The sequence below is a fragment of the Scaptodrosophila lebanonensis genome, unplaced genomic scaffold (assembly GCF_003285725.1).
Source record: "Scaptodrosophila lebanonensis strain 11010-0011.00,11010-0021.00 unplaced genomic scaffold, SlebRS2 tig00000171-arrow-arrow-pilon, whole genome shotgun sequence".
NCBI lineage: Eukaryota > Metazoa > Arthropoda > Insecta > Diptera > Drosophilidae > Scaptodrosophila > Scaptodrosophila lebanonensis.
In genome coordinates this window covers 688,098-701,165 of record NW_022060603.1, presented here as the reverse complement: position 1 = coordinate 701,165, position 13,068 = coordinate 688,098, and the positions used below count along the sequence as shown (strand labels likewise).

The window sequence follows — 13,068 nt, the reverse complement described above, 5'->3', positions numbered from 1 at the left end:
AGAGGGGTTCAAACTCACCCGCCGTGTGTCCACTTAACGTGCCCGGATGGTGGTGGCTCATCATGTGATTCATACTGTGATAGGAACCGTGCAGGTGTTGGTGCGTTGGCGTTAGGGGTGACTCCGAAATGGGCGCTAACGTTGTCATCGAGCCCGTCGGGTCCAGCATGTCCAGTTGATCCATTGAATGGTGCATCTGACAAGCCATTGCGAGCATTAATTTTAATAGTATGCAAATCTTGGATAATTAGCTTAAATTAATAATAACTGTTCTAAGATGTCTATCAAACCAGAATTTATTTCTGTTTTCTCTAATCGTCTCATTCAGTTCGCTTTGTTTTTTGCTCAAACCCGATCACATCTTTGGAAAATTGTGAATATTAAATCAGAGAAAGGTTGATATGTGGATACAAACAATTCATTACATAAATCTATAATGCAAGAAGATACACCATACAAGAGAAAGTAAACCTTTTATAATCTTCCATTTCTTTCTTTTTTTGTCTCGTTTTATCGACTTGTTTGCGGAGACCATACACGACTGACAAGGATCTTACTTTTGCTTTTGAATTTTTAAAGAGTAGCTAGAATTTTCCATAAAAGAAAAGTTAAGACGACATTGGCAGAACACACATCAACTTGTCGACAACAATGGCATGGACTGTCGTAGGGCGAAAGATTAACAAACGGAGAATGCTTATTGCTTGAGATAATACCGAGTTCAATCCAGCCAGATTTTACCAGAATTTACAATATTAAGCAGTACTAACTGATCGTGTACTGTGCTGTCAGCTGAGGCAGTCATGAATAAAATAGTACTTCAATTAACACGAATTATATTTTAAAATATAGCTTTCTTTTTATTTGTACATAAAAAAAAACGACATGTTATTCTTCAAATAATTTGCAATTTTGACCGTAGCTTAACAGATGTGTCAATTGCTAATCCTCTCGGCTAGCAACCAACAGTAGCCAGCGTCTATACGACTCCTGTTTAATAAATAAGTATAAAAAAGTGTCATTTTATCGTTTTGGAGCTCTAAGTTGAAACCATTTATTGAGCAACATGAAAAGTGCATTGAAAGTTACAATTGGGTAGAAATGATTGTTGGCTCAGCAGTGACTAATTAAGCCCAGTACAACATTGCCCAGCACTGGCACTGCTCCCCACTCTTCAAGAGCTCGGCCACCCTCCGAGGACGGCGACAACCCTTTATCATAAAAAAACTTGTAGAAAACTCAAGTTGAAAATTTGTTGTAAATTGTTCGCCTGCACTTGTTTCGGTCTTTTGTGTCGTGTAGCTTTAATTGAACGATACACTCACTGACACACTCATACAGAGTAACTTTTGAAGGGTCTTAAATGAATGAGACATGCATACACTGACGTGGTGTTACACACAAACACACACATCCATATACATTATACTACTTACGTACAGACACACAACTCTTTTGTCTATGCATCAAAAATTTATAGAAATGTTCAATTATTAAAACAAATATGAATAACAACTAAAAGGCATGAGGCAGTGTAGTTCAACAGTGTATGCGTGAGTCTCTCTCATTGTGTGTGTGTGTGGCAAAGCGCCTTGCTTTGTTAAGCATTTAAACAGATTACAGCTGAAAAGTATGCTATGCTATAACAAAACGCCAATAGCCACCCAAAATGCCGGCCAGTTGCCCAGTTTGTTTCTAGTTTGGGGCGTCTGCAGTAGAATACGCGCTCCTCTCACTTCCACTTACTGGCAGGCTCTCTTGTATACCGTCTCTCTCTCTGTCTCTCCCTCTCTTTCTCGGTCTATTGGTAGTGCCTTGTCAGTGGGGACACAGAGTAAGCGGACAGGACAACACACTCATATTTATTTATCTTTTTAAATGTGGCCCAGCCGAAAACTATGTACAGCTTGTGAGCACGCCCCATGTGCGTTTAGAATTGGATATGAGTTGGCAGCGGAGACGGAGACGATGACGATGGTTGGGCTGTTGCGAGAGGGGCGGGGGTGCTACGGCAATTATGTAAAACTCTAAAATGATAAGCAGACAGGCAGGCAGGAAGGCGGGAATGGACAAATATATTTGCAAATGGCGAAAGGCCTATGAAAAACAATAAGATACGTTGGCAGCGAGGAAGTGGAGTGGGGCGGTAGGTGTTGGTTCCTAGTACATAATACAACAATATACAACAACAATAACAAATGCAATAACAAAAGTAACTGCAACAGCAAATATGGCAACAACAATAAAGAGCGACGACGGCGGCGCAATAAAAACTACTCACACAATGGCAAACTCTTCAATTATAAACCAATCCCAAAATTAGTCTGACTGTTATTGGTTTGCACCCTTGACGCACCACTCTCTCTCTCTCGCTCACACTCACACTCTGATTGCCGCCGGCTCTCTCGCTCTGCCGCTCTCTTGTAAGCTCGCATTCGTTTGTGCGCTCGCTTGCACTTAATCGCTTCATCTCTTTCCTTCCTGCGCTCCTTGAGTTTTGAGTCCGATTCTGCCTTTTGTTTTTGGCAACTCATCGTCGTGGCTGACGTCGCCGCCGCAGCCGCAGTCGCTGTTGACGCCGTCGCATTGGGCAGCTACCTCCTGCGTCAGAGAGCGAACACATTGCTGAGCATTGTGGAGGCCCTGCTGGGGGCTCTCCATGCTGCTGCATTGTGGTTGGCTGAGGCTTATGCAAAATTTATTTGGGCAATGCCCACACGCTGTCGCTGCCACTGCCAATGCTACGGCTACGGATACGGCTACTGCTACTGCTTCTGTCGCTGCTGACATCGATGCTGGCTACGCAGGCTACGACAATGGAGACGATGGGGATGTTGAGGACGACAGCGTCCAAGTTAATTTCTGTTCATTTCATTAGGCGCATAATTCAATTAATAAATATTTTAAAAGCCAGGCTCACCAACAACAAAAGCTGCAACAATAGCAACAACAATGGCATAAAAATAACAGAAATACATATATTGAATATGAGCGCTAGATGGCGCCAATACATTTTATGAGTAGCTAAAGCCAAACACAATATCAAGAATGTGCAAAATCAGGGGGCAAATAGAGCGAGATAGATGGCAGGCATATACATACATATGTATGTATAGTATGTACTGACATAATACATATGTACGTTTGCATGTGTGGGTGTGGCATTGTTATGTGCAAGCGCATGTGTGTGTGCTAAATAAAAATGAAAGAAAAACCCAATTCAAATATCGATGTCAAACCAAATAAAAACTTTTGAGGAATACTTATGCTACAAAAATCAAACGGAAATAAAATGTTCTCGACCAGGCAGGCAAACAGAGCGGTGACTTAAAATGAGAGCAAAAGCCATCACACACATACACACACACACTCACTCTCATAGACTCATACACAAACACCTGCACGCCATTGCTGTCATCTTTATCGTCTTTACCGCAACAACCGCCACCGCCGTCGCCATCGCCATCGTCGCCATCGTCGACAACTTCCGCTCTGCCGTCTGCGACGCCATTTTATTTTGATTTTTAGTTTGCCGCTTCGTTCAGTGTTTCCTTTTCGTTTTGCTTATTTTTCATCGCTGCTGGTGCTCCTCTTTTCCTTTGCTGCGTTTTTCTTGCTCATCACTTATTAACAAATTTCCAACATAATTTATTTATTTGCTGTTGTTGATAAACATGTGACCATGCCTGTGCGTGTGTATGCCCACGCCGGTCTCCGGTTTGCGTTTTTCCTTCCATGTATATATGTATATACATACGTATGTATGTATATGTGTCTCTTTTTGTGTGTGTGTGTGTGTGTGTTTGTGTGATTGTTTACGCGCAAATGACCTCATTACATATTGTATAATGTAATTTGTTGTTGCTGTTGTATTTTTTTGTTCCTGTCGCTTTGCCATAATAAAGCGTTTTTGGTGCAATTCCTTTTCTGTTTTTGTTTTGCTGCTGTTGTGGGCCCCTTTGCCGGCATTTTGCTGTCTCGTGTGCTTTTTTGTTATTGTTCATTAATTTTTCAGCATTGTTAATATGTTATGGTAAGCGACGGCGGCAAATAATAACGAGCCATGATTGCAAATGATAGACCGGAAGACATGACTAGACAGAGCAGTCAGGCAACCAGGCAGGCAGGCAACCAGACGGGCAACCAGGTACCTACGTGTGTGGTTGCAAAGCGCGGCCTTAGAGAATGCAGATGTATATATAAATATATATACATACATATAAACAAAATTAGCAATTTTCAGTCTTTGGATACACCTTGCACTTAACAACATTATGCCCTATCCCAAAGATAAAAAAAGAAGTCTTGGGTATATATTATAAAAATTAAAACAAAACAAAACGTTGTTGCTACTAAAATTAATTTTCTACCAACCGATCCTGTGGCTTTATAAACATATTAAGATCATTTATAATACTTATAAATATAATGCTTGGTTACGATAAAAAACTTGTTCTCCAAAGAGTGATGTTTCCGCCATTCCAACAATAGAATATAATGGGATTTACAAACTTCGCCTAAATGATCTAAATGTTTGCTATTATGGTTAAAAAAGCTCGCGTATTCATAAAGATGGACAATTTTGGAATAAAAAAAATGTCTTTAATTTGGCTTTTGCAAAGCAATTTGTTATATATAGATAACGTTGTATTATAAAGGCAAGAACTATGAAAGGTATTTAAAGTATATAAAGCATTTAAAGTAAATATATATTGGATTTACAAGTATAACTAAAAACCCCTAAATGAAGAACTGTCAACCATAAAAGAGAAAATGTAGGCTTGCCCTCAAGCTTAATGCTTTCCAAAACATTTCTGTTCTGATTTTTTATCAACAATATACATAAGCAACATCAGGAGATCTCACTTTCACGATTCAAGCTTTAACTGATGAAAGTTGTGGAATTTCATTTTGAAGTTGTGTTTAAGCCCTGATCAAAAAACAAATGAGAAATATAGCCAGCACTATTTCACCCACTATTTAATCTTTTTGGAGGCGATTGCTATTCGAAATCAATTCTCATCGTTCAAGCACTGCCACGTGTAATTAGTAAAAGAATGATCAATTAATTACTTATACCAAGAAAATGTTGTAATTTAGATATCGAATATATATCGTACAATATGACAATTTGGATCAGCTGTTGTATAAAATGAAACGGCACAAATGAGAGCCCTGGAACTCCGGCCAAAATCGACTCTCACTCTCTCACTTTTTTCGCTTCTCCACAGGCTTTAGTATCTGGAACGAACACATTAGGGTGTCGTCGACAGACATCATGGCGCCGGCATTATCGAACTCTCCGCAGTAGTTGGGCGCAGAGAAAAGAGTTACCAGCTGCCGCTTGGCGAAGAACTCGTAACCATCCTCGACAACCTGGTGCGCCCGACAGATCAGATCGAGATCGTGCTTCTGCAGAAATTTCCCGACGACCTCGGCACCGAACGTAAAGCTGACGCCGCGGTCGTTCTCGCCCCAGCCAATGGTGTCCTTGTCGGGATCGGACCACAACAGATCACAAAGGAGGCCCTGATCTGGCACATCCGTGGGTCGCATGATCCGTCTGATCTGCTCCATGGATGTGAGATCGGGACTGAGGCCGCCGTGACAGCAAAATATCTTCTCATCGACAATCGCTACGACGGGCAAACAGTTGAAACAGTCTGTGAAGGTCTTCCAAAGTTTAATTGTGTAGCGGCGCTTACACTCATCATAGAATCCGTAGATGCGATTTATGCTCGCGCACTCGTGATTGCCGCGGAGTAGAAAAAAGTTCTCCGAGTACTTGATCTTGTAGGCGAGCAGCAGGCAAATGGTCTCCAGCGACTGCTTACCTCGGTCGACGTAGTCACCGAGAAAGAGATAGTTGGACTCGGGCGGGTAGCCCCCGTACTCAAAGAGTCGCAATAAATCATAATACTGGCCGTGTATGTCCCCGCAAATTTTAAGCGGGGCCTCCAGTTCGAGCAGAATGGGCTGTGCCAGAAATATTTCACGCGACTTGAGACATAGGCCGCGTATCTCCCCCTCGCTCAGTTGCACATTCTTGCCAGGCCTGGCGCCGCGTACCTCCAACAGTCTCGATATGATGCTATCCAGGTTGAGTACCTCCGACATATTGCCTAATTGTCGCTTTCGGGTTCGGTTCCAATTTTGATTCGGATATAGATTTGGGTGTCGGTTTCAACACAGAGATGCGTGGCTGTTAATAATGGAGAATTATTGTAGACGCCGCCTAGGCAGTTGACCCACCGATTCGTGATTCGGAACGTGTAGGGCTTTCGAATTGCCTAATTTTAGGGTAGGTAGGGTTACGCCTGCTGATGTTATGTTCGCTCAGAATCGCGTGCACATTTTATACACAACTAAATCTGCGAAATTGTGGTGATGGGTTTTCAATTTAGATTCGAAATGTATATAGATGCTAACGAAATGTACAAATTTCAAAGCCCGCCTGACTGTTCTAAACTGATATGAAATTTCTGTGATTCAATTCTCCACATACGATTAGTAACTCTGAAGCACTAGCCCATCAAATTGACTGTGAATTACATCCAATTCAGGTGCATGTCGCTGCAATTGATCGGACACCAAACTTCGATTCGAACATCCATGGCATCCTAACATGCAATAGAAATGTCTCTAAAAAGTTGTTCGAAGAAGTTACATATAATATTGGATGAGTTTTTCTTTGACATTTGTGCAAGTATTTGTAAAATTGTCAGATAACAATTAGGTTTCTACATAAACACCTTATGACTGACTTGTATAATTAACAGACTTTGCTCGTATTTGTGGAAAAACTCCAATAAGTGGATTGACTCTTGTGGAATGCGAAGTGTCCGCCATGGATTAGAACTGCTTCAGATGTCCCCAATTCTTTTAGAGACTATTTTCAAAGTATTGTCCTTCCTAGCCGAGAAGCTCCGTTTTGTTCTTTGCTTTAAAATGAATAGTTAGCTCCTCTAGCTTGTTTCCTTATTAAAAGCACTAACGCATTTAGAAATGAATTATTCAGTAAAAATTGAAGAAAAGACTAATCCCCGTTGTTTGAGAAAAATCCTCCACAAGTAATATTTAAATGTGAAGTCATACTTGAATAACTTTTCTTTAGGTTTTCAAACTAAATTTGTTAAAACAACACTAAAATAGGATTAACTAAGCAATTAGTGGGCACAGACTGTATGCCAAAGGAATTCTTCTGATAATAAAACAGTTTTGTTATTACCAGCTACAGTTCTGGGCTCTCTATGCTTATGACCTCCAATTGGTTGTCATTATACTAAATAGTCCTTCAGAATATTTTCTGAAGTCAGAGCTTATCCACAATTGCAGATGGTTCCATTTCAAACTAAAGGGAACGTCCTTTTACATTCAAATAAAAAGCTAAAATGTGTAGCCTACCATATCTCTCATTAACTATAATTAGTCCATAATGAGAAGTTCTTGTACGATTACTATTATTTGTAAGTCGAGCGTTTCAAAGGATGCCTTAGAGTCCTTGAGTACATCATCAATTGGCAATAGAGTTGGAAGTGCAAGCTCCTTAACATCTAAATGCCTCCCATAATAAAAAGTGATCCTATTTGAAGCGCTGTAATAAGACAGTAAGGATTTTTTTGGAGCAAACTTTAAGAAATTCCTTTACTGTGTGGCTCATTAAGGGTGTGTTTAAAAGTACTGTGCTGATTGCCACCACCTGACGAGGCCACAGCTTTCAAGGACTGCAATCAGTGGGGCTGTCAAGGCTTCGGTTGTGTCTAATTAGTTTCAATTTGTCAGAGGCACGATGAAAAATTGCAATGTAAGCAAAATGAAGTAGCAATTTGTGGCTGCAATTGCCAAAGTTTGTAGTTTGTAGCCAGAATCGAATGCATGTTGTGGGGGGGGGGGGGGGGGGGGGGGGAGCTCTGCCTCATCCCTGATCTTGGACCCCAATGCAGGTGCACAGGAGACGCTTGACAAACTTTGGTTAAGGCAAACAAACGAACAAACGAACGAACAAACGAACGAACAAACGAACGAACAAACAACCAACAACAACAACAAAGGCATAGAGAGGTGGCTTCGGTTGTGGCAGCATCAAACAAAATTAGTTTATTTTAGGAAACAAAAGACCTCATTTTCCATTTGTTTAACCAGAAGAAGGACAACAGTATACAACACTGCCGATGCCGATGCTGATGGTGATGGTGATGGCAATGCCAAGTTTTATAAATGGGGTCCCATTGTTGTTGCTGCTGTTGCTGTTGCTGCTGTTTGTGAAAATTAATTGGTGTTACACAAATGAGTAATTTTCAATGTACATAAATATTTGCACAAATTGCAATTTACCCGAGCACGAGCTCGAGCACGGGCACGGGCACGGGCACAAGAACAAGCAACCACAGCCGTCGGCCATGCACAGGTCGAGTCGGGTCGGATCGGGTCGCATCGAGTCGAGTCGATTGGTGATGGCGATGGCGATGGCGATGCTGATGGCGTTGGCGTTGACGATGACGATGAGAATGAGAATGGCGTTGTGTGTTCGAGTGCTGTTCAAATACAATTTTTATTGTCAAGCGTTAATAATTTTAACAATGAATAATATGAACGGTAAGCATCTGTTATTATTCCAAACAAATCAAAACAAGTGCACTAGAGGCAGCACGCGGAGGTGGAAGTGGAAGTGGAAGTGGTGGTGTTGGTGCTGGTGAAGGAGAAGGATGACGATGACGATGAAGAGGGCTGCTGCCAGCCCACACCGGCCACACAAATCTTCATAAATTGCAACTACAGGGGCGGGCGACAGTTGGGAATTGAGACAAAGTGCGAGAAGTGCCCTCGCTCTGGCCCTGGCCCTGGCTCTGGCTCTGGTCCTGGCTCTGGCCTGGCGTCAAAAAGGGGTCGCCAAATGAAGCGCGGCCCCGGCACCGGGCTGACTCAGGAACGCAGCAAATGGGAAAATGATACACTTTACTCCTGCAGTCCCCCCTCCTACGACATCCGCATCCTCATCGTCATCCTGAGGCTGCAGACGCACACAATCAAAAAACAACAAATTGCCACATAAATGTGGGGTGGTTTGCCACGTAATAGATTTTATTTTATTTTTATATCCGCATGGCAGCAGGGCTGCCTCTGTTCAGAGGACAATGCTGTGAAGGGGGGAGTGGAGAGGGGGGTGGAGGGTAGGTAAGTCGCGAGTGCGAACGCGAACGCGAACGCAAACGTGAATGTGCGTTGCCTTACTTACTTTTACTTTTTACCTTTTGTCGGCGACGTCAGCAGTCGTGGCGGCAAAAGTTCCAAGGGAATTCCCAGCACAAAATACACTGTGCAAAATTTATGTCGAATACAAACAGCTATGCATATATGAATGAATATGTGTTTGTCCCTCTGTCTGTCTGATTGTCTGTTTGTGCGTCTGCGAGTCTCCCATAAATTTAAAAAAACGGCGCTGCCTAAGCTCTCTTTTTATTCGCACACACACACACACACACGCGCATATACATATAGTATGCATACTTGCTTGTGTGCGCGACCAATTGACTTACATATGCATACTAAAGTATAAGTACAAGTATTAAAGGTGCTTCGAACTTTAAATAAAAGTGAACAGAAAAGCTCTTTAAATGCAATGGAAGATAAAACTAAAATTAAATGACTTCTTCAAATCCGATTGGTGTGCAAAATTTTCAAAGTTCACAAGTAAGGGTATGTCATGGATATCGATTGGATTCGCATGAAGAGCTCAAGCTAAGAAATGTTTGTTTTGGGACCTGAACCCGTGCAAGCCCCAAAAACTAAAACGATATTCGATCGTTCGACTCATTGGAAAGGTCTGAAAGGTGAAAACCTAAATGTACGATTCATATACGAGCATCTATGTACTTAGTATGATATTGTGTTTGTATGCTATATGGAATTTAAAATATGAATCGAGGGATCTGCCACTTAAATTAACTCTATAATAAATGAGTCTAATAGCATGTTCTTTTTAGAAATCATAAGCAATTTAAATGCACTTTACAAGTATGTTCCCCTCCACTGCCAAGCTTCAAAACTGCTTTATTTACACTTGCTGTTATGCCTGTTAGCACCAAATAACTATATTTTAGTGTATATATTATATATGTAAACGTATATACGCCTAATTCTGTTTTTACACCGTAACTTTGTTCCAGAAAAATTCGTGTCAAAAAAGAACCGTGTTAAAAGGCTTTGGTCATATGGAAATATAGGCGATTGGTTCCGTATCTCTAAAACCTATCAAAATCAGTGAAAAAACAAGGATTTATGTTTATTTTATTAAATCACATATACTTGTATAATGTGCATAGCGACCCATATAACAATGGTTTCTAACTGTTTGTCACCTGTGTGTGTTCTTACTTGTAAAAAAGACAGTGTAAAAACAGAATTAGGTGTATATACATAATTGAATACTCGTATGTGGCCGTGCTCGCCACACATTTGTCTTCAAACACCTGGAAAGTTATGTACGTTTTTGAAATTGTGACAACAATTTAATATATTTTTTATTGTAGTCCAAAAACTCTAAGCTTAGACATTCTTTCTACTAGACCTGAGCTTTACTTGAAAATGTTGGCCATTAAGTCAACCATAATTGTAGCCAGATACTGGGTAAGCACATTCGCCGACCAAGTCTGGTCTTCAAAATATTATCAAAAGCTTAATTAAGCCACTTCAGAATGAGGGTACTTAGATAAAAATTAACACGTACTATATGGATTAAACTAAATTAAATTAACCAAATTAAGCCACTTTTGAAGTAAATATAAAATAAGCTATAAAAACAAAGCTCTAGTTTTAGAAGACATTATGATTTATGGAGCTCCTAAATTGATATTTGTTTAGAAATATGCAAAATCCAACAAGATATTTAAATTGCATACATACTTAATAACATTAAATGAATAAATAATATAAATAAAAGTGAAACAACTCTACGCACTGGGGGAGAGAATGAAATATCGCTTTTAATTAATTAGGCAACAATTTTGTTGAGTGTATGGACGGTCCTGCGACTCATAAACTAATTCAGGCAGCAGCAATATTTTAGTGTTCGCACACACACCCAAACACACTAAGAAGTTTCAGGGTTAACATATTGTTGTTGGCTCATCATGCGTGGCAAGGATCGAAGGAAGCGACTGAAAGTTGCCCAAAAACCAGCAGCGCTAACAACAGTTTTCCTCGCTAACAACCACCTGCCCACATAGATGACAGGCCTTAGTTTTTTTTTCCTTCCTCCTTTTCGTCCTTTCAATGTATAGCTCGTAATTTTTTACACATTGCGGTCCCAGCTTAACTGTGCTACCGGCTGTTTTTCTTGCTCTACTGGGAGACATATCAATATAACCGAGACCCGCTCCCCTCACCTCACCTCACCTCCCCTCACCAAACGGCATGGCGTGGCGTGACACGCAATGCAAAGCGAGAACGATGAACAGGTTGAGAAGTGTGTGAGTGTGTGTGTGTGTGTGTGTGTGTGTGTGTGTGTGTGTGTGGGCAGGAGGTGAGTGAACAAGTGAACGAGCGCAGCGGACAAGTGGAGCGAAGGACGATGGAGGGCGGGGGCAATCACACGGCTCTCGCTCTCGACCCTCGCGCGCGCGCTCGCATTACGAAAGTCTGTGCAATAAAAACAACAAAAAGCAAAAAGCACAACGAGCTGCACTGGCAAGGACGACCCATGAGGCAACACAAGGGACCGCAGACGACGATGGCCAAGTAATAGAAAACACAACTACACCAGCGAGCAGGAGGGCATGCAAGGATTTCGTGTCTGTCTGTCTGTCTGTGCGTGTGTGTGGAAAACTAAAGGCACGCTCACACACATACATACAAATACACATACACATACATACATGTGTGTATGTATATGCGTACTTACAACTAACTACGAGGACAACAAGCAGCGTACAGGTTTGAAGGCAACGCCTCAGAGGCAGCGTGTCCTGGCAGCTGCGGGGGTTGCGCGGGTTTCGGGCGACATTAATATGTAGATGCATTAAGTACATTATCCGGGGTTACAACCTCACAACACAGACGACGACAACAACAACAACAAAAAAGCTGCCTGAATCGAACCACGCTGGGAAGTACCGGCAAACAAGGTAAACGTCGATGCCCGACGCCAGCCTACTTGTGATGCCACAGTGGTGCCGGGATTATAAATTGTCGCGATTCGAAACTGCTGCCAGAATATGCCAAGAATTGAATGGCCACTATTTATTGGTAACATTATTATTATCATATTAATTTAAACGTTTGCTTAAAGAAATAACTTCATCAAAATTCAAATCTCAACAAAAATCCCCAACAAAATAAATAAAATAAAAGAAAACATTTCAATGATAATAAGTATATTAAATAATAAGTATATTAAAATTAGAAAATAAGAACAAAAAAGGCATTCACGACTTGCTCTCCTTAAGTTATATTTCATAAAGTTTTTAATAGATGTGTGAGAAAATTTAGTTTTGTTGGATTAATTCAGTTTATTTAAATTAACGATGTTACTTATGTTTATTGCAAATAACAATCTTTACAAAATCAAAATCAAAATGTTTTGTTTTGTGTTCTTCATTTATTTGAACACAATTATATCGAAACTAAAATCAGCGAATTTAAGCAATTTATGTATTTGATATACATCAGAGAACATTGGTTAGTTCTGGTGCCAAAGACATAGTGAAAAATATTTGAACAAAATTCTGAACTAGACAAACTTACTATGTATACATAAATAGTGGCTGCCTCAATTGAAAATCTTGTTAACTTTCTGCTTAAAACTTAAGGTAGATTCAAATCTTGTGCTTGCAATTCGCACCACTGTGCCACAAACATAATAACAAAAGCGTGGTTCCACGAACTAGTTCAACTTGTGTATATGGATAGTTTATAGATCAGGATGAATCAAATCTCTAAGGCTTTCAACTCTAAAATAGTTCAGCCAAGTTATGAAACTAATAGTTAGGAATTAAGAACAACATATATTTCGCACTTAAAACTCGTTCATTTTGGAGCTAGTTCGTCCTGAATCCATATAGCTCTGTGGAC

At 40.7% G+C, this 13,068-nt stretch overlaps 2 protein-coding genes across 6 annotated transcripts in view; both read right to left on the bottom strand.

The window, feature by feature from the left end:
- The window catches only part of LOC115629961 (inhibitory POU protein), a 39,212-nt gene that overhangs the window by 1,886 nt on the left and 24,258 nt on the right, over nt 1-13,068 (bottom strand). For all 5 annotated transcript variants that reach the window (XM_030526574.1, XM_030526575.1, XM_030526576.1 and 2 more), the window contains one exon: nt 19-196. In XM_030526574.1, the coding sequence (XP_030382434.1) occupies nt 19-196 (178 nt within the window). The remainder of the gene's footprint in view (nt 1-18; nt 197-13,068) is intronic.
- On the bottom strand, nt 5,066-6,423 carry LOC115629963 (serine/threonine-protein phosphatase alpha-3 isoform). Its single transcript, XM_030526580.1, has one exon. It carries the CDS (start codon nt 6,115-6,117, stop codon nt 5,209-5,211), a length of 909 nt encoding a protein of 302 aa, XP_030382440.1. The 5' UTR covers nt 6,118-6,423; the 3' UTR covers nt 5,066-5,208.

Coding starts and splice junctions, on each gene's coding strand:
- LOC115629963 (XM_030526580.1), bottom strand. CDS start 6,117: ATGTCGGAGGTACTCAACCTGGATAGCATCATATCGAGACTGTTGGAG.